General features: G+C 41.7%; 4 protein-coding genes across 7 annotated transcripts; 3 read left to right on the top strand and 1 right to left on the bottom strand.

Moving 5' to 3' along the window:
* The first annotated feature begins 21 nt into the window (after positions 1 to 21).
* On the top strand, positions 22 to 6,183 carry afmid (arylformamidase). The gene is made up of 11 exons (XM_034612281.1): positions 22 to 331; positions 628 to 718; positions 2,062 to 2,166; positions 2,278 to 2,326; positions 2,409 to 2,494; positions 2,613 to 2,685; positions 2,881 to 2,978; positions 3,146 to 3,224; positions 4,447 to 4,582; positions 5,025 to 5,129; positions 5,405 to 6,183. The coding sequence occupies exons 1-11, from the start codon at positions 302 to 304 to the stop codon at positions 5,432 to 5,434; spliced, it is 882 nt and encodes a 293-aa protein (XP_034468172.1). The 5' UTR covers positions 22 to 301; the 3' UTR covers positions 5,435 to 6,183.
* Positions 6,184 to 7,149: 966 nt separating this feature from the next.
* cant1b (calcium activated nucleotidase 1b) lies at positions 7,150 to 14,791 on the top strand. 3 transcript variants are annotated; one of them, XM_034592881.1, is made up of 5 exons: positions 7,150 to 7,299; positions 11,243 to 11,839; positions 11,943 to 12,083; positions 12,273 to 12,476; positions 12,869 to 14,791. In XM_034592881.1, the coding sequence occupies exons 2-5, from the start codon at positions 11,302 to 11,304 to the stop codon at positions 13,237 to 13,239; spliced, it is 1,254 nt and encodes a 417-aa protein (XP_034448772.1). In that variant the 5' UTR covers positions 7,150 to 7,299; positions 11,243 to 11,301; the 3' UTR covers positions 13,240 to 14,791. The 3 variants fall into 3 exon arrangements, with proteins under 3 accessions (XP_034448772.1, XP_034448780.1, XP_034448765.1); XM_034592889.1 differs by lacking the exon at positions 7,150 to 7,299 and adding an exon at positions 7,450 to 7,983; XM_034592874.1 differs by lacking the exon at positions 7,150 to 7,299 and adding an exon at positions 8,052 to 8,244.
* Positions 14,792 to 15,709: 918 nt separating this feature from the next.
* Positions 15,710 to 23,687, bottom strand: ogal (O-GlcNAcase like). Of its 2 annotated transcripts, none has more exons than XM_034595150.1 (17): positions 23,437 to 23,687; positions 23,209 to 23,260; positions 22,855 to 22,952; positions 20,985 to 21,115; positions 20,445 to 20,616; positions 20,010 to 20,108; positions 19,753 to 19,892; positions 19,489 to 19,633; positions 19,307 to 19,408; positions 18,628 to 18,890; positions 18,367 to 18,541; positions 17,254 to 17,339; positions 16,976 to 17,068; positions 16,802 to 16,890; positions 16,591 to 16,711; positions 16,371 to 16,500; positions 15,710 to 15,993 (listed from the first exon to the last, which is right to left on the bottom strand). In XM_034595150.1, exons 1-17 carry the CDS (start codon positions 23,495 to 23,497, stop codon positions 15,857 to 15,859), a joined length of 2,094 nt encoding a protein of 697 aa, XP_034451041.1. In that variant the 5' UTR covers positions 23,498 to 23,687; the 3' UTR covers positions 15,710 to 15,856. The 2 variants fall into 2 exon arrangements, with proteins under 2 accessions (XP_034451041.1, XP_034451050.1); XM_034595159.1 differs by having other exon boundaries at positions 19,307 to 19,405.
* A 1,245-nt stretch (positions 23,688 to 24,932) lies between these two features.
* Positions 24,933 to 26,473, top strand: LOC117763005. Its single transcript, XM_034587826.1, has 2 exons — positions 24,933 to 24,995; positions 25,044 to 26,473. Exon 2 carries the CDS (start codon positions 25,054 to 25,056, stop codon positions 25,798 to 25,800), a length of 747 nt encoding a protein of 248 aa, XP_034443717.1. The 5' UTR covers positions 24,933 to 24,995; positions 25,044 to 25,053; the 3' UTR covers positions 25,801 to 26,473.
* The last annotated feature ends 1,461 nt before the right edge of the window (positions 26,474 to 27,934 follow it).

The raw sequence follows: 27,934 nt of genomic DNA, 5'->3' as shown, positions 1-27,934 counted from the left end.
GTCTCCCGTGGCAGGGGGCAAACGAGTAACTTGTGTTTATTCAGTAAAAGAGTTTTGAATGAAGCGAGCAGCTCCAGACAGAAAGAGCTGGTGGTGGGTGGAGTTTTCTGTCACTTGCTCTACTCAGTATGTGCACTGTGCTGCAGGGTTTACTGTGCAAAGTTTAAGGTCCAGGTGCTCAGTCAAACCACCAGCACCACCAGCAGCAGCAGCAGCAGCTCCGCCAGGCACCGAGCACAGTTGGGTGGTTGTATCTGTCAGCACACTCCTGGTGATTTAAGCCACTTCAAGCGTTAAAACAATGCCGCACTGGACTGAGATGACGAAAGATGTAAGTGTTTACACTATTGAGTGGTATTTTCCTTTGGTCTCCCCTTGTGGGATCAGTGTGTGTACAACAGGCTTCTATAACTGTTTGTATTCTTAAGCTTCCCTTGTTTCACTATTCCTACCTGACAGCTAAATAAGGGAAGTCATTTAAAGCAGTAAGGGATTATCCCCTCACCAAAGCAGTGGTTTAAATATGAGCACTAGGGGGCGCTGTAGCCCGTTTCAGCGGCTCACGGTGGTGGGTGTCCCCAGCTCTTTCATGGCCGCCCGGCTGACTGTAGTGTGTCGGTGTGACAGGAGCTGGAGCGGCAGCTTGCACCCAGCCGCTGGTCGCACAGGATGTCTGCGGACGACGTGGTCAAGGCTCACGTCAAGGCTGTGAAGGAAGGTCGGTGTGTTGTTTGACATTAGAGGCGGATTCACCAAAAATACAGAGAAAAACAAGCAGTGTAGGAGCAAACACAGGTGTCGTGTCAAATGTTGTATCCCTGTGAGGATGTGTATCTCTGTTGATGTCGTCCCATTAGGACACTGGAGGCTGTGAAACATATAACCCAGGCTACTTGTATTCGCTATATGTATGTAATATACAATTTAGACTGTGACGATATGCCTCTGATGTTAAAACTATACAAATGACAGATTGATTTTGTGAAGATTTCTATAACAACTTCAAATTTTGTTTTATTTTTTAAGAAATAGCAGAATACAAGCTCCTACACCTGTACATAGTCCACACAGAGCGACATATTTGGGTTCATGTTGAATTTAGTGAGCATACTGTGCCAGCTTTTGTTGTCACAACTTCAAAGGAGAAACTGGAAACAGCCAAAATATGTTTCCTCTTCCATTAGCAAATAAAATAAATCAGTAGTTGTTATACCATCGTCATGCTAGATGTAAATTTATATACAAATTTGAATACATTCAGTAGTTTTGGAAGGTATCTTAAGTCCTTATTAGAGGTCTGACTGCAGGGAGATGTCTGAGAGATGCAACATACAACAAAGCTCCCCAGCCAGAGTTTTATCAGGGATGTTTCTGTTCATTATCAGTCAGCACAGTAATCAACTAATGGAAAAGTGTTTCTGGATAAAACAAAGGCATAGAAAAATGCTGAGGTGAATATAATAACTAACTACAATGACATTCAGTTGAGCACATATCTCTGCCAAGTTCATAATCCTACATATGGTTGTCTAGTTCTAGAAATAGTACAAAATTATAAAGATAAAATACATTCTAGTAGAAATATAAAAGCATATAGAATATAAAAAAGTCTGATTACCTGAATGATTATTTTTCTTAAAACATAGAAAAAGAACATCAGGGGAAAAATCCAGGATCTGGGACTTATTCTGCATCCTCACTAAAAATTTTAATTAGTTCTTCTCACGCCTCATCCCTCCAGCAAGTTTGGTGAAAATCACTCTGGTAGTTTGTCTGTAATCCTGGCAACAAATATACAAAAAAAAAGAATAACCTTCTTGGCAGAGGTAAAAATCAAAAAACTTGAATCACATTGGTGGAAAGATCATTCTTAAATCCACTGTTACTCAGAATAATTTGCAACATTGCCTCCAATAATCTAAAACGCAGAGAAGTATAAAAAGTGATGGCTTTCAGTATAGACAGTATAGAGTATAGACAATGTAGCAAAAGACAAATATGTACATAGTCTCATTGTACATATGTTGATAATGTTGTGCTTTGATACCACGTGCTGTTCAGGTACACAGCGAGCCCGTGGTCTGGCTCAAACTTTACTCAACGTGCCATATGGGGAGGGAGATGGAGAGAAACTGGACGTCTACATACCCAAAACCAACTCTTTGGGTACGGACAGGAGTGGCTGTCATGACACGGAAACCTCACTCCATCATCTTCAAGTATTTAGAAGTTAATGTCAAGCATGAGAACTAACAGGCGTCATTCCCTCTGTTCCAGATGTCCCTCTTGTTATTTACATACATGGCGGCTACTGGCAGTTTCTCAGGTACAGTGTTCCACTTTCAGAAACCTCTGACTCTAACATAGATGTACACTAACCCTTTTTCATGCTGATGTTTTGTGCACAGTAAGGAGGAGTCAGGATTCATGGCTGTTCCACTCGTCGATAAAGGTGTGGTGGTGGTTGCCGTTGGCTACGACATCGCCCCCAAAGGTAGAATCTTTTCATTTCTGATAAAGTTTGTTTCTGTTCTCAGGGAAAGACGGAATATTTAAGGAGGATAAACTGATAATGTCAACTCTCTGCCTGTGGCCTTACTTTTCCTTTTCAGGTAACATGGACCTGATGGTGTCTCAAGTACGCAAGAGTGTTGTGTCCGTCATTCAGCAGTACTCTCACATCAGGTACCTTTTTAATGGTTTTCCCCTGTTACCATCACCCAGTTTGAATTAAGATTGTTTTAATGCATCATGCTATCATACAATTTGTTCTATCCCTTCTTCTTTCATTCACACAGAGCCAAAATGTCACCATTTCCATCATAAATCCTCTGTGTTGCAGTTTGTGTTTTATGAAATCTCTGATCTGATCTGTCTCAGTGGTCTGTACCTGTGTGGACACTCTGCTGGGGCCCACCTGGCTGCAATGGTCCTCTCCACTGACTGGTCACAGTACAGCATCACCCCTCAGATCAAAGGTGAGTACGACCAGGTGAACTGGGATGAGTGACACATACGGTAGACAATGCTTGACCTTATTACAATTAGCACCACAATTAAATGGAAGGAAACAGAAATACAAGGTTGAGACACATGCTGCATTATCAATTTACTGTTTTTAACTGTTTTCATAATTATCTTCCAGGGGCTTTCTTGGTCAGTGGCATCTACGACCTCCTGCCCATCCTGTCCACCTACGTCAACGAGCCTCTGAAGATGACAGAGTATGTAGATGGCAACGTTTAGTGCAATAACATGTACTAGTGCAAAGTGCCTGATCTAAACTTGCCTGTTTGGAATGGGCTATTTGTCTGTTGTTTTAGTGAACACGCTGTTGTTGTGATTGACAATGTCACTAAAAGTTAATGAGTCCCAGTCGCTGCTGCCACACAGCGCTGGTCACCTGTTCATTTGTATATTAATTTTTAACGTATCTAGTGTCCACATTACACCAAATTCAACACTGCACTTCCTTTGGTTTTATGAAGCCCGTTGTGGGTCCAGAAGGAGCCTCGTGAAGTCAAACACGTTGCTACATGTGATATCACTGATTTTACCAGACCTCTGTATCCTGCTCTTCATGGTGGCATGCAGCTCAGTGCTAGATCAGCCACTGCTAGCATAACACTCTCAATTCTCTGACTGAACCGTCAGCTGTCGAGTTGCATCGTGGGAAATGTAGGGACCAGGTTTTGACAAGGAATGTGTGAAAGGTTTATATCTGCGTTTCTGCTCCATCGGTTTTGATACTTGTTTTATAGCCATCTTGAGTGCGACAGTGTGCAATGCTACATTGGTGCAAGGGTATAATCTGATTACTGACCAGATAGACTAGGGTTTTACAGTAATCAGACTTTAACAACATGTAAACGCATCATGCCCTTTCCTACTTACCCAGATTACTCTTAGTAATCTAGAGTTTGTCAACCTGGACACTGCATGGTGCCATATATATATATATATATATATATATATATATATACACATTTCTTTGTTAGATACTTCTTAGTAGCAAGTGTAATGTGAATATTTTACTCGTTTTGTATTAAAAGAAAAAAGTAACTATGACGCGTATAATCTTTTCAGGAAACTACATTTTGAGCCCATTTTAATTCATATTTAAAAAACTTGAGAAATGTAGCTGCTTAGTTATTGGAAAATTTCAGATCTAAAAATTGGATCATACTCGAGATAAGTTTTAGAAACCCTGCAGCAATCCATAATTTCTATGTGTGCACCCATAAATGCCATGACAGTTATGTGGAAAGGATTGTGTGCAACTAGACTGTGTGTGTGTGTGTGTGTGTGTGTGTGTGTGTGTGTGTGTGTGTGTGTGTGTGTGTGTGTGTGTGTGTATGTGTGTGTGTGTGTGTGTGTGTCCTCTGCTGCTCCGTCGTGCCAGTCAGTGTCTGACTCCTCTGTCCCCCGGGTGTCTCCTGTGTGCAGGGAGGTGGCGGTCAGGAACAGCCCCAGCAAGCTGGTCCCTCAGCTCAAACTCTCGTCCTCCAGTTGTCACATTGTTGTGGCCGTCGCTGAGAACGACTCGCCGGAGTTTCGCAAGCAATCAGAAGAATACTACAAAGTCAGTGCTGCTGTTAGAGAATATACTGGAGTATAAAGTGCCTTATTATTAAGGGCTGTTAATATTTTTACTACTGATAAATGGAATAATATATAATTAGGATAGATTATTTCTAGGATAGTAGAACAAATATTACATAGGAATTAAGGGTGACTTTATCACACATATTGTATCACACATATAGCCACGTATTATTTTACTCCTTTGTCATTTTTAAACCCTAAATCCTTTTGTTAGAGTTATTTCCTTTTTTCACTGGTACAAATTATTAAAGTCTCAGTTGAAGTTAAGGGTTCCTGCTGATCAACAAAGTGACAAATTGTGTTTGATTTGATGTTTGAATAAACATCAAGTTAGCATGTTTAAAATGGTATGTTTGATATATGTGTATGTATCTCCTCACTTCTTCCTGTCATGACCTCTGTGACTTTCTGCCCTAAAGACTTTAGAGGCGTCAGGACTGAATGTGACCATGGAGGATGTGCCAAACACGGACCACTTCGATATCATTGAGCAGCTGGTAGATGGGGAGTATCACCTAACAAAGGTAAACAAGCACTCGACACCCAAATAATTTGACCTCTAAGTCAATATGAATGTCAATGATGTTTTCCAGGATGTCTACTTTTCTCTGATCATTAACTGTATTATTTATGTAAGGTATACATGTACCACCTTGAACCATAAGAAATATTCTGATATAAGAATATTATCCTGAAAACAACTTTTCAACAAATATAACTATAAAAGTATTATAGTCTTCAAAGATTTGTAATAGTCTGAGAACAACCAGATGTGTTTTAATTTCTTAATTCTTTCCAGCTTCTCTTGAAGATGATGGGAAAGAGCTGAGGTGTCTTCGATCCATCATCTAATATTAACATACCTCTGAATGAACACACACCCACCACCCACCAATAATATATAATAATATGCATTATTTAATTATCCCGCACTGATGTACAATGTACAATCTATCCTCTTTGAATGATTAAGACTAATGCGGTACAGATCGTTTTGAACGTCTAGTTTCATTGTTTTTGCTGAACTTTGTTCACGGTAGTTACTGTGCTCAGAAAATGTCCTAAATAGGCTCAATGTGTCCCAACCACATTAACACATAGTAAAGACATTGTGTGCCTCAAGCTGAATCACTTCAAGGATGGTGAATGTAGCCAATCATACAACTGATAAACCTGCTGGTATTCACTTGTAAACAGTGACAATCTGCACCACGACTTGAAGTCCTCAGAAAGGACAATCACAGCTTAATGACAAACCCTACAAAGTGAATGAAGCTTTTTACTGCAGCCTCCACAGTGATGATATGTTACGCAGGGACATTTAATGTGTCATCCACAAATGGTTAAATATTGATAAAGAAAACTATATATTTGCACTTTTTATTTTACATTAATGAAGTAGCAGAATACTGATGTTAAAACAGACATATCAAAAAAAATGTGAATAACTGATGCACATTGTTACGTCCTGCCCTCATTCTAGCATCTTTATTAATCGTCTGCATCATTGTTTATACAATGTTCTGTTAATCATCACTGTAGATTGAGAATTATCACAATAAATGTTTTATTTGTGAACTTATGTGTTGGCAGTTGTTTATGTATTTGATGTACTATTTTTTTAATGTATAAACTAGTCACATGTTACATATCATCTCCAAATATAGATATACAGAACTGTTTCCTCTTATTATAGCTTCATTATCTTTATTTTAAAAAGCTGTGCGTGTCATAAAAATGAAGACTCTGATGTTTAATGACTTTTTTGACAGATAAGACATAGTGGGGATCATTTTTCATCACTGGAACCATTATTTCAGGTTTGTGTAATAATAAACAGCAGACTGGAACCATAGGGACCATTGACGGGTAGGGTGATAGGGTCATGGCCTAAGGGCTCGTTCCCTGTTCTTCTCAGAGAAAGTAAGATTACCCTAAACATTTCTCTTAGTTATGAACTTAGTTAGCAGTAGTTCACTATTGGTTATAGAGTGGCTCTGCCTCTGCTATGCTAAAATAAGACCATCCTGTAATCATCCCATTCAGGGGAAAGTTTTGTTACAGCAACAAGTTCAATTAAATTCAATGTTATTTGTATTGCAACAAATCACAACATTCCTCATGCACTATCTCAAGGCTCCTTAGATTGTTATTACAGAGACCCAACAGTTCCTACAATGAACAAAGACTTGGCGACTGTGGGAAGAAAAAACAGAAGAAGCCTCCAGCAGAACCAGATTCAGCGTGTGTGACCATCTGCTGCATTCAGCAATGGATGGTAAAAATAGAAACATCAGTAAAAGTAATACATATCTAATAATATAATATAACTGTGTGTGTGTAATGCATGCCATACATATTATACAGTGTGAGCAGAGTTTGTTTCAGGATTGCACTTAAGATATATTGAATTTTCACAGATGGAAAATGAGTATTGCACAGTTAGATGAGTCAGAGCTTAGTGAGATATATGTGATGCGTGCTTTGCTGCTGCTGAGGTGCATTCTAATCGGGTATAGCTTTTGACAGTGTGTATTTTCACTGTATATTCAGTAGCTTTAGACAGCGACATCAGCTGATCGGGTCCACACGGCTCATACAGTCCACAGTCTCCAGGCAGGAGGAGCTAACGGAGAGAAGCCGCCGACATCACCGGTCCATCAGTGGAGCCGAGCAGAGGAGCCTCTCCACCAGGTGAGCACGAAGCCTCCACACGACACCAAGGGACGACCCGGATAAACTGTCACTTCGGCTAACTGCTAACAGCGTTAGCGCCGCTAGCCTGTCAAAGGTTAGCGCTAGCAGGCTCGAGTTGCTAGCTGGTGTTAGCCGCACGGCTAACATCCCGAAACAGGAACCGGCGTGTTTGTATTTCCCGTTAATGATTCGCTAACGGTCTTATTCACAAGTGTGTCGGAGTTGAATGCTTTAACTTCAACCAGAGGAAAGTGGTGAATAGTCCTCAGGTTTAAACTTGTTGTGTTTGTGAAGCAGCAGCCGGTCAAAGTTTGTTGGGTCCCTGCCTTCGTGGCTGTGGGTCACACACAGGGAGCAGCGGTACGAGCTGTGGAATCAGAAAGACATCATTAGTAACTAATATCTCAACGAGGTCAAGTTACTGCCATGGCCTTCGATTTCAGCGTAACTCATCCAGTTGAGAAACTTGAGCTGCTGTAATGGAGAGAACTTGGGAGGAGACTGGTTGAGACATAGACCAGTTCTTCATGTGGGACAGAGAGAGGGCTGCTGGGACGTGGAGTTCTTAATGGGATGAGTGAGAAAAGGAAAGGGCCGGATGGGAACAGCGTGTTCAGTTTGTTTAGTAAACTCTCCGCCCGGAAAAAAACAGGCGTGTAACGTCACTGGTCAAAGCCTGAGGTGAGTTACTCAACTACCTGTTGTGGGATCTGTTCATCCTCTGAGTTCGCCTGGGCTCGTGGTGAAGACACAAGAAGCGGGCTGACTTATTCTTGTTGTGACTTCCAGTTGCACGCACACTGGAGATAAGAGGAGGGGGCTGAGGTGTAGATCATTGATGTGGGACGGAGACACAGGGACGCGGAGTTCATTATGGGATGCGATCACAGCAGAGCGGCGCCATGGTCACAGCGAGTTCGGGGGAGAAGAGGCGAAGGAAGGGTGAATACTGACAGTCTTCATACAGACAGGGGTGGGGGGGTGTATGGGCCAGGCTTTCAATAGTGACAATAAGGGCATTGTGTGTTTGACATGCGTGTTACATAGATTGCTTGTTAACTGATGAGGCTGAACTTCCCGATGAAGAGGCAGACAGGGGGGGAAGTATGTGATGTCAGATTGTGTGTTCCACTTCATTAATACTAAATGACAACCGTCCGAGTCCACTCACATTTTAGAGCATTCTTTTCTCTGTCTTGATCCTTTTTTTACTGATGCAGTTGTGACATTTATTTTTTGGTTTGCTAAATTGGGAACATTGATCTGTGGTATAACATAAGTGCTCTGCCAAACCCAATACATATTGCTTCAGCTCCACCATCAATGTGTAACTTATTTACTGTAGTATTGCTCAAGATTAGGATTGCATTAACTATAGTACTGTCTTCATGTCACGTTATGTTGCAGCCATATGTTTCAAGCTCAAACAATCATGTGTAATTGCTGAGGAAGTGGTTCACCTTTTGAGGGAAATTGTTTATTTTTTAAACCATGCTGCATTTCAGTTTGAGAATATCACTATAATTTCTTAAATATCAATAAAGCACAAGTTCAATATAAATCTAATATATAACGCTTTACTGTTTAGAATGAGTTTGTTATTTTCTACGTATGAAGAATAGTTTAAAATTCTCATGTCAGTATCAGGTTCAGTCTTTAAACTTATTATTATTGACAGATATTGATATTTTTTATTATGGTAAATGTTTTGGCCATATGGTCAATCCATATGCTTCATGTTAGTTTCTTTTTTTTCCTTACAACAAGAGAGGTCATGTTTGATGATGTGTTTTAAAAAGGATACTATGTTTTGTCTGTAAAATTATTTAAACTTGAAAACACCGTATTCTGTGGCTCACTACAGGGGAGCTCAACCTATGCCAACACCGGAACACAGTTACTGTACCAGTCGGTTGCCCTTGACGACACAAAGGTTGAGGGTTACCTTGGTGTTCAGAGTCTCCCAAAACAAGCATGTCTCTCGTATTTCAGTGGGCAGGGCGTCTGATGGCGTGTCATCCCAGCCCTATTACATAAACCTGAAGTATTTTGAAGAGCCTGTTTGTAACTCAAGTGAATGTAGACGACATCTCCTTTAAACAGACCAAACCAAAGTTCACATGTTAGTATATTAGTGTGAGTTTGTGAATTTCTGCATTTGTTCAGCACGCTTTTAGATTTGGACTTTTGCTTCTCCTGGATTCAGGCTTCAAACAAATTATTCATTACACAAGACTCCAACCGACATGTGAGGTGTCAAACTGATACTTAAGTAAAACATCTTGGTCTCAACTCTGATATCACACCATGAGGAAGTCAAATGTTTGGTAATTTTCTTCCTACACTAATAACATGCAGTTATAATATCTACAGAACATTTTTGTACCTAAGTAGGACAAATAATTTAGCATCAAAATCCAAATAGAGCAAGGTTCATTTATCATCCTGTGGAACTATGACGACCCGGCTTCCTACTCAGTTTGCATATTAAGAGGTTCTGCTTGAACATCACAACAAAGCCCTGTTGTGAAGAGAGAACAATAAACAAGAGCCTATTTTCAGGGATCTTACTTCTCCGTTGCTACTCTGGATTTCTGTCAGTTGGATTTCAAAGAGAGAAATTGGAGTGTCTGCCTGCAGGGCTCCTCTTTTGTGTGCATTTCCAGTCCTGACAGTGGATCTGACCTGAGAGTGGAGCCTGCACCTCAAACAAACTGACAGAGGAGCCCTGCAGGTAGAGGCCCTGTATGAGCTAAGTGTGGCGCTGAAGAGGAAAATGAAAACCAGGAGAGCCCAGCAGCTGTGTGGAACTGTTTAGTGTAGTGGGTAGAGAGTGTGAAAGGTAAATAGACAGTTAATAACCCAAATGCATATATTCTTGAAAGTCAGGGGTGTCTAGCTACCTAATGTTATAGCTGCCTCTGCCTTTTTACATCACAAACTATGGTAAATGAACACCTAATAAAAAAAAGCAGGCTCTTTAAAAAGGCGCCATGGAACCAGGGAGAGTGTGAACACGCTGTCTGTATTGGCCTCAGGTCTCTTTATCCTGCCCTCTCTGTGTGTCTGTCATTCAGGGTGCACATGAGAATCACAACCAACTTAAAGCAACTCTACGTACAGAAACCCTTACTGAGCAACAGCGCCCTCTGCAGCCACACAGTGATCATTCTGTTGGGCTCCATGTCCAGAGTCATTAAATCGTTTTCATGTGGAAAAAAATCAAAGCCAATCAATGTGTTGAGCTCTGACTCTAGTCCAACTCACTGAACTGAAATACAAGTGAATGGTGGATATTACCCATGATCCCCAGCTTCCCGAACCAGAAGAGCTGTTGCTGTAACAAATACACCAACTCTGTTTAGAATATTTTAAAAGTTTCCTCACTGAATATCGGCGATAAATGCTAGTTTTTAATTACTTCAAAGTCTTTTTGAACTGACCGCATTACTCTTGAACTTGCTGGGTCGGATTCTGGCAATCTAAGCTCATTTATCAGTCAGTTACGAATTCTCGCAGGAGGTCACAGACGTGTGTTGAGTGGGAACGAAAGTGGCACCATTCTCAAGTCAGTTTTCTATCAAACTAAATTTGAAGCTGTTTTTTTAAGGTACAAAAGTTGTATAGTGTTGCTTTAATGCTCATTAACATTCCAGGCTAATGTCAAAGTAGTGTGTAGAAGTGTAATCAACCATGCAGCATTGTGTAACAAACTTGTTTTTTCTCTTAAAATGAATAAAGAACCAATTAGAATACCATTAAAGTACCACATTGATAAGCAGTATCAGTGAGATTGTAGTACTGTAAAAATGATTTTAGGGTTTATGGTTTAACTTAGCTGTTATCTAAATGAATTAAATGAGATGCAGTTCTCTCTCTCTTAAAACCACATCCATGCCTTTTTCCTGATCTTTTTCTCCCTTGTTTTTTCTGGATCCAGGCCATGATAGTCATCAGCCCAAGTCTACGCCTGATGTCGAGAATGAAGACAACTCTTCCATGACCTCCTTCGGTGTTGCCGTCCGAGGCCTCCCTCTGGCCTTGGCGTCCATGACACAAGCTGCCACCTCCGACTCACGCTTTCACCCAAAATGGCGGGCGATCACTGTGGCGACCCTGCTGGGATTAGTGCTTATTGTGTATCTGCACCTGACAGTAGGGGACAGAGACACTCCTACCAGAGGTTACTATCGCAACAGGGCTCACAGTTTGGAACTGTACAGAGAGGGTCAGGAAGACATCTTCAGGGACGCTAACAGACAAACTGGCCGTAGCCTTGCTGGCCGTCAGAAAAGGGAAAAGCCTTACAATGACACTTATCCGTTAAGTCCACCCGAGAAGACAAGGAACGGCATCCGGTACCGCATAGGTGTGATCGCAGACCTGGACACAGCATCTCGTAGCTCTAAGGCTCAGACGTGGTTCAGCTACATGAAAAGAGGATATCTGACAGTTTCAGAGAGCGCAGACAGACTGCAGGTGGAGTGGGACGCTGAGACCGTCACCCTGGAGAGTCATCTGGCTGAGAAAGGACGAGGTATATGGTCTTGTAAATTTATAAGCTATATTCTGGGTATATGTTTATGTGTTCAAATCAATGTGTGAGTGATCTAATTTCATTTTACTATATCCTGCTGCAGGAATGGAGCTGTCAGAGCTTGTGGCATTTAACGGGCACCTGTACACTGTAGATGACCGTACAGGTGTGGTGTACAGGATCGAGGGAAACCAGGCTATTCCCTGGGTAATATTAACTGACGGCGATGGGTCAGTGTCCAAAGGTCAGTTTCCAGTTGACATCTAGAGTATTGCTTTTCTTCAGCAGCATAAATTTGGTACACAGCTTACAACTGAACGACAAGCAAGTTAAGCTTTCCTTAACTGGGAAAAATAACTTTAAAATGTTGACGGTAATTTCCGCGGTGATCCACATGCCTCCTCACAGATCTTTATTTTTCCTGTGTGTGCAGGGTTCAAGGCAGAATGGCTGGCAGTGAAGGACGAGCACCTGTACGTTGGTGGCCTGGGGAAGGAGTGGACCACGACCTCTGGAGAAGTTGTCAACAACAACCCAGAGTGGGTGAAAGTTGTTGGCTACCATGGCGACGTGGAGCATGAGAATTGGGTACCACACTACAATGCCCTGCGGAGTGCAGCAGGGATCCAACCACCAGGTGCTGACAGATTGTTTAGGTTTCCTCTTCATAGTCCCATCTATCCTAGTATTGAAAGACCAATTCACTAATGGTCAGGAACCTTTCAGTCCATTTTATATTTCCAAGTAATGCATGATGTAATGCAGAGTGACAAAAAAAAGTGTGCAGTTTTGTTCTACTTTAAGAGAAAAAATATCATCCAGTTGATTTACTGCTGTCTCGATATCAGCGACAACCTGCTTGGTTGTTAACAAAAATTACATATCATATAGAACCCATCTTATTTTAAAGACACTATCTACAGTTTTTAGCAAGTTGTCTTAACAAAACTTTGAAAGCCGAGAGAAAATAATAGCTTTCAATTACACACAATCAACTCCTATTCATTCTGTTGCTTCTCACTTCTACAGGCTACCTTATCCACGAATCAGCATCTTGGAGCGAGCGTCTCCAGCGCTGGTTCTTCCTCCCTCGCCGTGCTAGCCACGAGCACTACGAAGAGATCGCAGACGAGCGGCGTGCCACCAACCTCCTGCTGTCCTGCCCTGCAGACTTCAGCTACATAAGCGTACGGCACGTCGGACCGCTCAACCCCACCCATGGCTTCTCCTCCTTTAAATTTGTTCCAGACACAGACGATCAGATCATTCTGGCCCTAAAGTCAGAGGAGGATGCGGGCAGGATCGCCACCTACATCATCGCGCTCACACTTGACGGCCGTGTGCTGATGCCCGAGACAAAGATCGGGGACGTGAAGTATGAAGGGCTTGAGTTTATTTGAAAGCGACAGGGCTGAAGGTGCACATGTTCCTGTAGGCAAACTCTGCAGGGGTCCTTCATGTCTCAGATGTTAAAGAACTGAACTATTTATATGCAACACTGTTGTTTTAAGTTTTAAGTATACATTCTCATCTCGGTTCTACTGTGCAATACCTTATGACACAAACGTTTATATTTCATAATTACATTACATGATGACTGAGAGGTGCAACAGAAGATAAAAGTGCAGGAGAAAGCCACACAGCCAGGGGAGAACAAATAAGCTGCAGACCTGTATGTGACTGATGTTAGACAGCAGTGACTGTCAGCACACACCAGTCACCACCAAATAAGATTTTAAACTAACTTAAGTCAGTGCAGGTAAAATTATGGAAGCCTATTTCTGCCACTTAGTTGAAAAAATCGTATAAATCATTATAATGAGAAACCTCAATATAATGACTTACTATCTCAAAATAACAAGTTCATATCCCAAATTAATGAGTGTCCCATAATTTCACCTTACTATTTTATATTTTATACTTTTTAATCTCATTTGATTTAGCATCTTGTTTTGTTTCACTGGTGGATATCGGCTTCCTTATTAAATAATACAGTCTCAACATGGAGTTCCGCAGGACTCACACATATTCGATGTGTTAATGCTTGTCGGTGGGTTTGCCCAATATTTTGTGCCGTCGCGATCATCAACAATCACAATTTCATTCTTGAGACACACAACATAGTTAGCTTTCATGCTAACATGCTATGCTAGTTATCAATACAATGCTAAAGAGAAGTAAGTGCAAATAAAATCTACAACCAGATGAAGGTACACCAGGGTCACCAGCTGCCTCTGCCTCTTTGAATTAACATTAACATACAAACAGTATTAAACTGATTTGATTGGCTGGTGCCTTCACTGCCACATAAAAAGTTTAGGGCTACACAACCACACACAGCACAATAAACATGTAGCAACAAAACCACAATGCAGATCGCCAACAAGTGCCCCACCCACAGCATTGCCATAAAATATTTCAACACATACTTGTGAGTCCTGCATTAAACCTCCTGGTTTGATGAGACACTTCTGACATAGAAAGGTTTGCTTATGTTTCTGTCATACACCAGATCAATGTGGACCTCCTCCACTGCAGCTGAACTCTGCTGGTGGCTAAACACTCAGGGGAACAAGGTGAAACAGCATGTTCCAAAACAAATAGAAATGAATGTCCTTAAATGACTTGAAATATTGAGCTTATTCGTTGCTTTTGTATTTTACTTTGACCTTTTAAGACACTGACGTTTCTCTTATTAATTTTGTATTGATTTATATATTAATGGGTACAGCCATTATCATTGTCATTATAGAAACCTCTGCTCTGTTAAACATGATAAATTATTCTGGGCAGGTCCTGCTCATTTGTTCACTCACATTTTAATAAACTGAATATTATCAGCTTTTTAAGCCAGTAGACTGAAAAACCAGCGACTTTATACAAAGATAAACAATTAATATATTCATTTTGTATCATCTGAAAATACATATTAAAATGTCTTCTTTTCTTTAAGCGACTTGTTATGTTTGTGTGTACCACCTACAGACACCTGTTTGATTTACAGTGCAAACTGTTTATAGTGATCAACTGGTCATATGGGTCACAAAGCTAGGGACACCTCATTCTTGTACAAATTCCTTCAAAATAATTTGATTAGTTTTCATTTGGGGTCTTTTCAAACATAACACATGGAAAATTCCTTTTAAGCTGTTGTCACATTATTAGGTTCTAACTTATTCAGGGTTTTGAACTGCTAATGTGCAGCAACTGCTCCTTCCTGCTTGTTTTGTGTTGAATTTATACGTGCACACTAGTGGAAAATTGCTCAGGGCCTTCTTGTCCTTCAGAGGAGGCCAAACAAATCTACATTTTAAATGTTACGTTTAATCTCACTAAATAGTTAACAAAGGGTTAATGTCCTAAAACCCAAACAGATCAGATTGTTCTTTGTCATTGTCTAAATAGAGAAAGAGTTATTTGACCTTATGACTAGGACAGAAGGCACGAAACAGGTGAATTGATGTGAAGGCCCAGCTCTAATACTCACTGTTCTCCACTGGTGCAAACAACCCTCTCTGTTTGCGTTTTGGGACTTTTACAGTCTGTTATTAATGTCTTTGCTCTCTAACAGTAGCAGGTTACATGTGTTAGGTAAATAATGTGTAATGTTTTCACCCTGACCATTCAGACTTGGGGCAGTAATTACATTTATGTAATAAATATAAAAATTACAAAACATGGTAGTCTGCGTAACAAATTGAGAAAATGGAAAACTAATAATGATACTTTTACCTGATAAGAAGTGAACACTATACACAGTTTCCGCTGTTTAAGAATGAAAACGTTGTAAACACACCATATGATATTAAAATGTTTATTATTTTCAGTTAAAACTATTTTCTCTAAATCACAATCACTATACTTTTGACAATTTTCATGGCTACAAAAATCATTCATTTTGCATTCCACTTTTAATCATACAAGAGTTTGTAAGACAAATTTAACTCAGTGATTATTCACACAACAGTTTGATCTCAACAGTTCAAACCTGAGTAAAATATCGGTGAGCGGCTTTGTTCACAGGCTTGTTGCCATGGCGAGGATGTCTTGAGAAAGACCGGCCACTTTAACGGGTTTGAAGGAGCCCAGTTTAGTGTAGAAGTCGAGCCTCCTCCGATCGCTGTGCCTCAACTCACAGAACGCTCCTCTGGAACCTGAGAGGGAAAACAAGATGGTGTTTGAGATTTTATCTTTTTTGGATGAAATATAAAGAAAAAAGTTCAAACTATCCAAAAACGAGTCGCATGGATTGTATTTAAGATGTGTAAAAATAACAGAAGCTTCAGCTTTACACTGGATCAGTATTACAGTTACAGCAGTTATTACTTTCTTTGTCTGGATCACCACCGACACATGCAGGGTATACACAGATATTACATTGACTGTTAAATAAAAAGGCACATATTGTCTGCATAGACTGTATATATAACATCTACTGTTGGCATGTGTACAACTGTTATGCAGCCTATTAAACTTGGAGATGAGGCACATCTCAGAATAATCACAGGCATTGTGCACGGCCTGGACCTACCAGTGCTCCTGATGGAGGACAATAGCTGACCAATCATACGCTTGGCTGGAGAGGGGTCAGTGACCCGAGGCAGCATTTGCACAGTGATCACGGATGGGAATTCCTCAAACACTGAGTCACTTGTTGCCCTCTAGAGGTTGGAGAAAACATACAATGAAATAAGATTGCATTTTTTCCGTTGGCTCATGTTCTGGAAAATGATTCTTGCACATTAGCTCACCTGAATCTTGGCTGCAGCTGATTTGGCATCAGTGAGTGCCAGTGCGTAACCGCACATGCCGATCTCATCCTCCAGGACGAGAGCACACTGAGGGGAAGGGGAGATGTCACCTGTTGACAAGCTGCCGTGAGGCAGAGCAGGGGTTAAGATGGTATTAATACATCAATTCTCAGGATAGAGTCAGCGATTAGAGTAATTGATTATTTCTAACCTATCACAGATAAGTGGTGGCTGTGCCTTCGGGGGAACGTTGCCCTCTTCAGCTTTCTGCATCTCTCTGAAAATCCTCTGCACCTCCACCTAAGACAGGAAACAAAACTATGCAACATAACTGCGGAATTTTAACCAAAATGCATCAGGACGTCTGAGGATCTGCCTTCTTTACCTTGTCCTCAGGGCAGCATGGTCGTATGCAGTATACTGCCGTCATGGGAGGATGTCTGAACAGGTCCCTGTTACCGTGTCCAGGCAGCATTCTCTGTCAGTGCAAGTGTACAGTATGTTCATATTAATGAAGACAAACATTCAGAAATCTTAGATAACAATAACAATATTTACTAGTTGTATCGACCCATTATTGACAATTATCATGGTTTATTTAATGGGAAAATGGCATATTTAGTTTGAATAATGAATGAATCTGTTTTGATTCTGTTTGATTACCTGGAACTCTCCAGAGAGTCCTCCTCTGAAGTCCCAGGGTTCAGGGTCGTCATTCATAAGCTGGGCGGAGGGTCGCCCCCGTCCTCCTATGGAAAGCAGAAACAACGCTTTTCATTTTGGTATAATCACATTTGGAAGTCAATGACCAGTAGCCACCACCTTCAGTCCACGTTTCTTGCTAACCTTTCTGTCCTGTCGTTTTAATCTCAAACATTCCTGCCTGAGTACAGTTTCTGCCTGGAGCACAAAGTGTGACACGTGCATGGGACATTTACGTGTTCTGGGTTCATGAGGGAACCCTGATGAAAGGAATGCTTCTTGTTATAGACATTGGTTTTTATAGGACTGGCGACACATTTCATATATCTGATATAAAGTTATTAGAAACCTAATAAACGGTGCAGATTTAGACAGGGGCTAATGCTAAAACTGACAGGCCTAATACATCATTGTGCATGTTATTTACAGATTTCTCTAAAGCTGCTTTCAGGCTTCCACTGAACTCTGAAGATTCTCCCGAAACTTCTCTTAGGTTGTATTCGAGAACACATATGTCCGATTCAGTGGAACAGAACATTCTCCTGAGTTTTTCTCCCAGTCTCTCCAGTAAAATGCTGCAAAATGTCTCAGTGAGCCCATGTGAGAATGCAAGAGGAACATGCAAAACTTAAAAAAACAAAAAAGATAAAAGTGGAGCCACACATGTAGAAGACACTGAAAAAATCTACTTTTTTGGTGATAAGAATCAACGCTGGTGTCGATGTGCTGTAGATACAAACATTTGATTTCCGCGGCGGAATTTGTCCGTTATGTTCTGCTTCCTGCATGCTCTGAAAATGGCTTTAGATCACTGATCAAATCAACACTTCAACAGCTGAGTATCTTTCTTCTGCACCATGACATGCTCCATACAAGCAAATTTGCTGTGAACAGGAGGAAGTCCTATACCACCTCCTGCCAGTGATCTGAGTAAGTGCGTGTAGATGGAGTAGGACAGATTTGATCCTCTTGTCTTTTGAATACTTTATACCTACAGGAGCTTTTTCTCTGACCAGGCTGGTATCCACCAGCCTGTGTAGTTTGATCATCATTAGAAGACTTCCATTTTCTCACCCAGTGTTTTCACATAGGCTCGGGCCAGGCCGACTCCACTCTTAATGTCACAGATGAAGTTGTAGAGGTCGTACAGAATGCTGCGGTTGGGGGCGTTTGACAGGCGGTTAAACATCTGCACCACCGCTTCACACATGTCATCAAACTGCTGCGCTCGTGAGCACCACTCCGCTGTCTGGAAAACACCGGGAGTTGTGTGAAAAAGCATGTGCAACCCATCATTTGCATTTTAAAGAATACTGCAGATACACACAGCATTACCTGGTCTGTCTCTGCAGTAGCAGCGCGGCTGTTGTTCGTGAGCCAGTCCAGCTGCTGTAGCATGGTCCTGGCTGTGCTCCCGTGCTCGTACGGCAGGTAGAAGAGGTCTGACAGCAGCTTCAGGTCGTCCAGGGTCAGAGGTTCTGCTGTGTACAGTGGGTTCTCTCCAGGTCCAGGAACATAGGAGCGGTCTCCCTTGTCTGTCTGCATGGGCTCCTCCTCCGTTGAGTCCTTCTTCAGACGAGCTGGAGGACAACACGGGCCTGAAAGAATGTGAAGGGAACCATAGAATTGCTGTCACTTTCTATGTTACATGTAGGTGTTCCCATCCTATTGGAAGTCTAAATATGCATTCCTAAATCACATTGTGTCTTTACGTCTTGCCACTGGTGAAATACGCAAAAGAGTTAAAGTTGGTGAGAGTTGAAGTTGGTGCTTCTCTGTCTGGCACATCTGAGCTAGACATGAAAGTCCCTAAGAGTAGATACCACAATGTACTGCTGGTTGGCCCTTTATCTATAACCTGACCGTGGGTACTGCATAGAGAGAGAAGGTCTCTGTGGAATTTAGACAGGCATATACAGTCATGTGTGAGGATGGGCAAAAATTCCTCAACAATCGTAACAACACATTTAACTGTGTAAAGTTTACTGAGACGTGTTCTGTCATGAGACTCTACCTCCAGGTTGATCCGTGCTCAGGAACTCCTGCAGCCAGTCAGTGAGGGCCAGGGTCAGGGCTTTGTTGGGGCTGTAGCAGGGGTCCTGCTCCTCATCGCCTGCTGATGAAGATCAGGGACAGTGAGACACTGCACAGGCTTGTTTTTTAGGTTTGTACTTTGTGTCAAACTTTCACACTGACCCATTTTCACATCCCTGGGTCCTTCATCAGCAGTTGCTTTGCACCATGTCGCCAAAGTGTGGATAGCCACAAAGTTCGGGTAGAACTCGCAGTTAGGATTGGTGAGCACTCCTCTCAGTTTGGGAATCAGCTCAGTGGGTCGGTCCTTTTCACAGAGGACAATATTTAATGAATGTGTTAGGAAACTGATCCAGGGGCTGGACCGGGGCACATTCTTATAAGACCATCTTTTACTAATGCCAGTGTTGGCAGGCATATATTCACCTTAAAGGGCCCAAGGAAAATTCTTTGGGGGTCGTAATCGTTTGCGTGGATGTTGTCCCAGATGACTGGCGCCCTCTTCAGGACAGAAGACACCTCTTCTATGGACTCAACTGAGATTTTGTGAGACACCACTTTAGGACCTAAATAATAAAAAGAAAGGGCATAAATAAAAGTCTGCTAATGAAATATACATTTTTAAAACTATAACAGTGATTGCACCTGTCAGGCTATGAGGCTGTGGTTCAGTGTGAGCTTACCAGTCCACAGTATGTCCACACCAGGCAGCAGCTTCTCTCCCACAGTGCGCAGGTAAGACGACTGGGACACATTGGGCTTGCAGAATCTTGCACAGTAATCTGGGGATACACAACAGAATATTCAATAAAGGAACTGTGACAAAAATGTAACTTAAAGTGACAAACATGTTTAACATTGTTAACTCCACCAAGAAGGTTATGTTTTCATCTGTGTTTGTCTGTTAGTTTGCAGGATTACACAAAAACTACTGGACCAATTACCACGAAACTATCAATTTGGACATACATGTAAGTGGTAGTACACAGGAGCACTGGTTTGATACAAGTATAAGTATCAGAAAATGTTTTAACTTTCTGGTTGTTTTTAAACTGACTGTAAATATAATGTATTCATGTTCCCTTCAGTGTCGTTTTTATGCAGCTCCACTCTCTGACCTGTCGGACAGAAGAGGAAGGTGTCGGGTTCCCCCAGGTGCTGGTACACCTCATTAGTGACGGCCACCTGAGCGTGGGCGAAGGAGCTGAACGCCTCTTTATCGGCCGGACACATCTCAGTCTCAATGTCGTCAAACAGCAAAGAGAAGGACCTGCAGCCAAACTCCTTCACCTGCCGAAAAACAAAAAAAACTGCTTGATGATCATCAATAATTTATTTAAACACTTGAACAAACAGGGTCAGCTAGAGTCTAAATATTAGCTTCACCTGCTGGAGATATTTCTTTGCTTGTGCACAAAGTTTCCTCAAAAGGGTCATTCCACTGGGAATTAAACCCATTACCTGCAGCGGTGTCAGGGCCATCAGATGCCTGTTGACCTACTTGCTGCACACGAGATGTTTCTATTTTACTGCTGCCTGTTTCATACAAAGTAATGTGGTGTTGAAACAAACCCTCAGAGAGCCATAAAACTTAATACAGCTGAGATTAAATTATCTCTCGTGCTCCACCCTCTGTCTCTCCGCATACAAAGTCCTACCTGATCTAATTTCCTCTTCAGGGCAGCGACCTCTTTGGGGTTGGAAAAAGTAATATCCAGACCTGGAGAGATTGCGTAGATGAAATCGACGCCGTGCTGCTTCGCTGCTGAAATCAAGGCCACGAGTTGTTCTGGGGAAAAGAACAAAACATGTTGATGAGGAAGTTAAAATGAACAAGTTCAAGGGTTTGGATTAATGAGCATTAAACAGCTCCCAGCTCACATGGTCCTATGTTGGAAACTTTAGCTTAATGCTTTGTGCAGCGTCCAAACAAAACGGCCATAACAGCACAAGAAATCTTAGAAGGTCCCGTACAGGCGGTTACGTTAATCTGGTTCATTCACTTCCATAACGACAATAAGGGTGGGACAATTTCATTTGTCAAAATCTATTGGTTGGGGAATTTTGACAGACTCCAAGAAAAATCCAAGAGCAGAAGAAAAAAAATCCAAGAGCAGAGGAGAAATCCCAGAGCAGATGTTTCAGATGTGCACAGGAGCAGCGTGAGCCCGAGGAGAAGAGCTCAAGCAGGAAATCTGTCTGAGCAACAAAATATCTGAGCACAAGCGCACAGTGTGAGCACAAGCAGAGCAAATCAAAGCACAAGCAGGGGGTATTTCAGTGCGCGTAAATGGTTTTGAATGAAAGTATTACAAAATCCGAACATCAAATCAATATGTCCTGCTCTGAAAGACCAAGCTCTAGAATAAAGATAATTATATTTATTTGAATAATATATTATTATACACATATTTCTCTGGGTACTCCGACTCTAGATTGACTTTAGTTCAGCCTTCAGACCACTTTCGTCAAAAATTCATTTCTCTTCAGTGATTGCAACAGTTATATTTGGCAGTTTGCCTCTGTTCTGGGACGTCCCTGCCCTTCAATGTGCATAGGTCCAGTAAAGATAATGGATGGATGGATGATTTGTTTTGATTTGCCCAATGTCCGCTGATAGCGTCTGCACTCAAGAGTCATCGGAGACATGATAGTTTTAATAGGTCAAACTTCAAGTCATCTTCACTGCCCTTCAGTCTGTAACAGTACTGATAACATCTAATCAACCAACAGAGACAGACCAACCTGAGCTATTAAAACACCGTCTCTGAGCAGATACTGAAGACTCAGAATGAGACACGGATACAAAATGTGAACACTCCTATGTGTCTTTTAATTTGTTGTTTTGGTTCAATTTGTATTTGCACTGATTCTACACAAATCATAAAAGAGGAATTCAGATGTTCTTCGAGATACAAATACTACCTGAGCTCAGTGTGGTGTTGGCTGTTTTTACCTCTACCAAGGAGGACATGTTTCCACCCCTGTCGTTTTGTTGGTTGGTTGGTTTGTATATTTGTTTAATTTTTTTTGTAAGCAAGATTACACAAAAAGAATAAAACCGATAAAACCGAAGCTAAGGAAGAAGCCAGTAAAATTTGGTGCAAATCCAGATCAGGAGGCAGATCCAGGAATAATTTCACTTTCCTGAACATTGAGAGAAAGGGTGTTTTTTTATTTACATTTTCATTTATTTCTCACACAATTGTTGTCTTGCTTATTGTGAAGCAATTTGTAACTGTGTTTTGAAAAGGGATAAAAGATACAGTTTATTATTATTAATATCATTGTTATTATCAACTGGACGGTGGATCCTGGCCACAGCAGAGTCCATAGTGTGTGGTTGGTACAAAGGCTTCTGATAGGATAATAAACTAAGTGCGAAGAATAACCTTTTTTTTTTTTAAATTGAAGTTGGCAGGGTGGAAGAGTAAGGCGTCTGAGAGCACAAACAATAAGAAGGATGAAATAACTATATGTAAAAAACACATGTGATTTCAGTGTGAACATGTGAGGGAATAAACCCACCGGCCTCCTCCGCAGAGTACATGTCTCTCCAGTACATCCTGTGTTTGTAGTCGTCCTTGGGGGCGTACAGGTACGTGTTCAGACCCCACTTCTGCTCCCTGTGAAGCCCCACCACACAGCAACAGTGTGTCAGGTGTCATGTGGACAGAAGTGATGGTGAGGAGTTTTCCACACAGTGATTTTAAAAGTGAAACCTCAAACTAAGCTACTGGATCGGGGAGGATCTGATCACAGTGAGCAAAGGAATTCATTTAATCTTTTCTAATCTTGAAAGTGAACATGAACACCAACAAATGACAACACGTAGAATGACGCTAAAAAGACACTTTCATCTGTGCAGTTATACTCACACACCTTTTAAAGAGCTCGGTTCTTTGCTCCATAGTCCACGGTCGCCCATAAAAACCTGCATCAAGCAAAGGTCAAGTTATTCCCCACAAGATGATGTGTTACAGGTGATCACGAGCGACAGCCAGGCTGCATTTACACCGTGTGGCGGTTGGAGCAGGTAGCCTGTTTACATGGCTGTAGCAGGGGGGTCAGGGGGGCCAGGTCGGGGCCCCTGGTCCCGGGCTTGCTCACCTTCCACCACTCCGGAGATGAAGCGTCCCTCCTGGCTCCTGGCTCTGCTGGATGTCGCCATGGTTCACTGACAATAGTTCAGAGTGTGTATCCAGCAGCTCCTGGTTGTGACACAGTGCCACTGACACTCGTGTCCTTTTATTTGATTCCCTCTTATTGCGCCGTCCTCTCGCGCCTGCGCACAAACAGTGTGTTGGTGTAAAAGCTGTAGAAGAAGCAGCTCCTGTTGCGAGAGGACTGAAGTTCACCTCACGTCACGGCGCAAGTTGACTGAACGTGCTCCATAGACGCTCTGACTACCGGGTGACCGTCTTAAAGGGCCCTTGTCCCTATGGCTTAAAGGGATAGTTCACCCCAAAATGGAAATTCGCTCATTATCTCCTCACCACTATATACCGATGGAGGGTTGGGTGACGTGTTTGAGTCGGTGGATGTGGATGGAGAGGTGGTCATTATCATGACATATTCCAGATTTGTGGAGGACTTAATTTCGAGCCACCTGGAGGCTCCGGTGGGCCCTTTGGAGCCAAACCTTCGGTGAGCGTTGCAACTAAATTCTTTAAAAGATGTGAAAATGTCTTTGTCTGATTGGTCTGTGAACACTAGATGTCAGAATGTTTGTAGTATCAGTTGGAAGTGGGCAATACACACACACAAACACACAGGCGAAATCAATACATGGAGTTCCCCATCAGATGATCTGGGCCCACAGAGCCATGATCTCAGCATCATGGGGTCAGTGGGATCATTTGAAGAGACAGAAACACTGAACACGTATTTTTAAAATGCGTGCAGAGGAGAGCTGGTGGTCTATTAATTACATTTAGGTTTTTTCCATGACTGATAAATACAAACTGTTCATGGCATTATTTCTACAAGTGCTGAGCAGTACTGTAAAGATAAATAACTAAATATAATATTAGATAATAATGATCAAATACATATTATGAACTAAAAGGGGGAAAAGCTTAAAGTTAGTTAGTGCTTCATCTCTGTCTGTACAGGATGCCTTCAGATACTGTGCTGACTGTAGGTCATCTGCACTTTGGCATCACTCAGAGCTCAGTGCACAGAGAGTTGAGGTGTAAATATATGGATGTGTATTTTTATGCATCACACTTGTTTGAGATGGACAAGTAAAAACTAGAGCTGCGACGCCTCTTGTGTAGAGTCGCTGAACAAGAAGCTGATCTCAGCAAAACAAGGTGTGACATCAACATTTCAATTGATCATTGATAGAAACGGTGTGTAATTGTGTGCTCGGCCTGTCAATCACTTTAGGATCAATTAACCATGTTTTAAATATTATAATCTCTTATGTTTAAATTTGAATCACAGATTGTGATTTAGAATGTAAACAATGCAAAAAAATCATAGACGAATTGAATGTTCTAAGATTAAAGACATTCTGTTGCTTTGATGTGTCATGCAGCTCTTGACTATAATCATTGCCAATAAACCAGCTTTGATCATTCTGAAGATCTTACAGCTTACAGCAAAATCAAACAGCAAGATTACTGCTAATTCAACCTGATTCAACCCCTGGAAGAAAGAGCAAGTTCTGCCACCATGTCACGATTCAGCCTGGTTCAACCACAGGAAGAAAGTTGTCCCACCATGTCACGATACAAGTGGACCTCTGAACGGAGAAAGAGAGAAAGATATTGGTACAACATGAATGAGTACCAGGGCCTTCAAAAAGAGGTCAGACATCTGAAAGACCTGTTGAACAACGAGAGGGACAACGCTCAAAATGAACGAGAGTGGAGAATCCAGGCCTGTAATGATCTGCTGGAGACCCAACAACAGTTGGAAAAAGAGAAATCCCTGAATGAACAGCTCATCAATAGGAAAAGAAGACCTAGAACACCCCTGTACAAGCAGAGGATGATGCACAGGGACTCTAAAACTACCAACCCCATGGAGGTGGTGACTGAGCTACAAGCTGATAAGGAAAGATACACACAAGGATGGAAGAGACAGACATCTTCACAGGCTCTGATCCCCACAGTGAAGCAGCGGCACCTGAAGAGTGACCTTCGGAATAAAATCAGGGCTCCGACAGAAGAAGAGCAAAAGCAACAGAAAGTTTTGAGCTTCAGGGTTGAGCAGGATGCTCACTGCCAGGATTCAAGTTTTGCTGCTAAGCAGGGAGTAGATAAGCTCTCATTCAAGACTGACACAGAAGAAGACTGGGCTCCCAGACGTAAGGCTGCCAAGCCACAGAGGTCTGCAGTTAATACTGAAACAAACCATCGGCAGCAAATCCTTTTTAATTATGATGAGGTGGAGGAATCCTTCAGAGATACAAGGAACACCTGGAAGAATGACAGAATGTATCGCACTGAGGAAACCAGATATTGACACCCAGCCAAAGAGACTACGTCAATATTTGCATATGAAATAATATATCATACTAAATCCTGAAAATGAATCGTAAAATCCTGCGAGCGAAATCATTCGCTCTCCGCTTCCTCATCTCAACCTTGTGCCATCTTTGATCGGACAATAAACACCCTTGAACTTTCCATTCTGCGTAGTGCTCTGTGTTCTGTCTCTGCGTTGGGGTTTGAACACACTCTTAAACACGACACCTGTCAAATGTAGCACCTTGTCTCTCATAGTCAGGCTCTGATATGGAGGTACAGTTGTCACAGTAGATGGCGGTAATGCACCTTGGCGTTGGTTTCCCCCCGCCAATAAAGAAGAGATAATAAGAAGAAGATTAATGTGGAATGATGATCTTTGCTGGATCTTAAGGAACAACATTTTATTTAGTAGATTTTTAGAACATTGAGATGGAATAGGGGCTTGCTTCGTCCACTCTACACATCAACCTAGTATTCCAGGAATGGTGCACCAACTCAGTAGATGGCGGTAATGCACCTTGATGTTGGTTTCCACCCGCCAATAAACCGAAAGAAGAAGAAGAAGCAGAAGACTGGGAACAGATCAAGCAACTGAAGCAGGATGTCAGCAGTGGCCTTAAATGGATAGTTCACCCAAAATGAAAATTCACTCATTATCTACTCACCACTTTGCCGATAGAGGGGTGGGTGTTTGAGTCCACAAAAGATTTTTTCACTGGTAGACAGCGTTGCAGCCAAAGTAAATGGCGACCACTACTTAAGACGTAAAAAACAACAGAAAAAAAAACTGACAATGTCCTGTTAGCCCCGACATTTAAATTCAACTCCAATCGGCATAATATACACCATGTTTTTAGCCTAAATTTCCTCTGATATCCTCCACCTAGTAACTGCAGCAGTAACTTGCTCTCGACAGCAGTAAGTAGGAGCCTAAAAACATGGTGTACCTGATGCTGTTTTGGATTTGTCGGGTTTTAAAGACACTTGGATGACACCACAGGAGCAGTATGGAGGCATTTTCTGTTTGTTGTTTGAAAGCTCTGAGGATCTTAAGAAGAACTCCTACTATGCATAATTTAACTAAGTAGAAACAAGTGCATGCAAGGGTTAGGAAAATAGTACGAAAAGCAAAAAGGCAACATCGGCCATCTTTTTGTAATAAAATTGGGAGATGTTTGGGGCATGATAAGGAGCATGAGGGGAATCAGAAGGGAATGGCAGTATCCAGTACCAAAGATGTGGGAGGATGCATTATTGTCTGATGAAGAGAAGGCAGAGATGATAGCGAAAGCATTTATTCAAATCCATAGTTCTGATTACTTGACTGATGATCAGCTTATCCTGGAAATCTTGAGAGAAGGGACAATACTGACAATGGATGCTCCATTCACTTTGGAAGAAATGTGGAAAGCAATAAATAGATGTGGCCTAACATCTCCAGGGAAGGGTGAAATCAGTTATGCAATGCTAAAGCAGTTAGGTATTGTAGCATCATAGGTCTGTACATAGTTAGGTTTGTGCAATAAAGTATGGGAATTTGCCAGTTGGTTGGAGAGAAGCAGAGATTGTTCCTATCAGGAAACCCGGGAACGATCCATCAAATCAAATGAACTATAGGCCATTAGCACTGACATCACATTGGAAAAGTAATTGGAAAAATGATTACAGAAAGACTAGCATTTTATATGCAAAACAGAGGAATCTTATCTCTTCATCAGAGTGGATTAAGGAGAGGACCATGGACCTGGCCATATAGTTGGAAACTGGGGTTAAGCAAGCAGAAGTTAACAGAGAGTCTGGTTGTATGGACAAAGAATAGAGCAGGCTTTTTTGGGTGTGTGGTTTGACGCTCAGCTCACATAGAATCTCCCATGTTGGGAGAGTGAAGGGGCCGAGAGGGAGTGTTTCGCGTGGAGCAGTATAAAAGTAACCAGACTTGTTATATCAGAAAAGTTATATCCCTACTGTACCGGTAGTATTGTGCCTAACTGATATTTGAGACTCTTTGTAGATTTGGAAATATGAGTATTGTGACTACTTTTATGTGGGTACTTGCACACAGAGGGATGAAGGGCAATGAAGGGGTGGATTTATTGTTATTATTATAAGTTATTGTCCCATGCAGCAGG

This window comes from Hippoglossus hippoglossus, chromosome 1 (assembly GCF_009819705.1).
Source record: "Hippoglossus hippoglossus isolate fHipHip1 chromosome 1, fHipHip1.pri, whole genome shotgun sequence".
NCBI classification, from domain to species: domain Eukaryota; kingdom Metazoa; phylum Chordata; class Actinopteri; order Pleuronectiformes; family Pleuronectidae; genus Hippoglossus; species Hippoglossus hippoglossus.
This window is presented reverse-complemented; position numbering and strand designations above follow the sequence as displayed.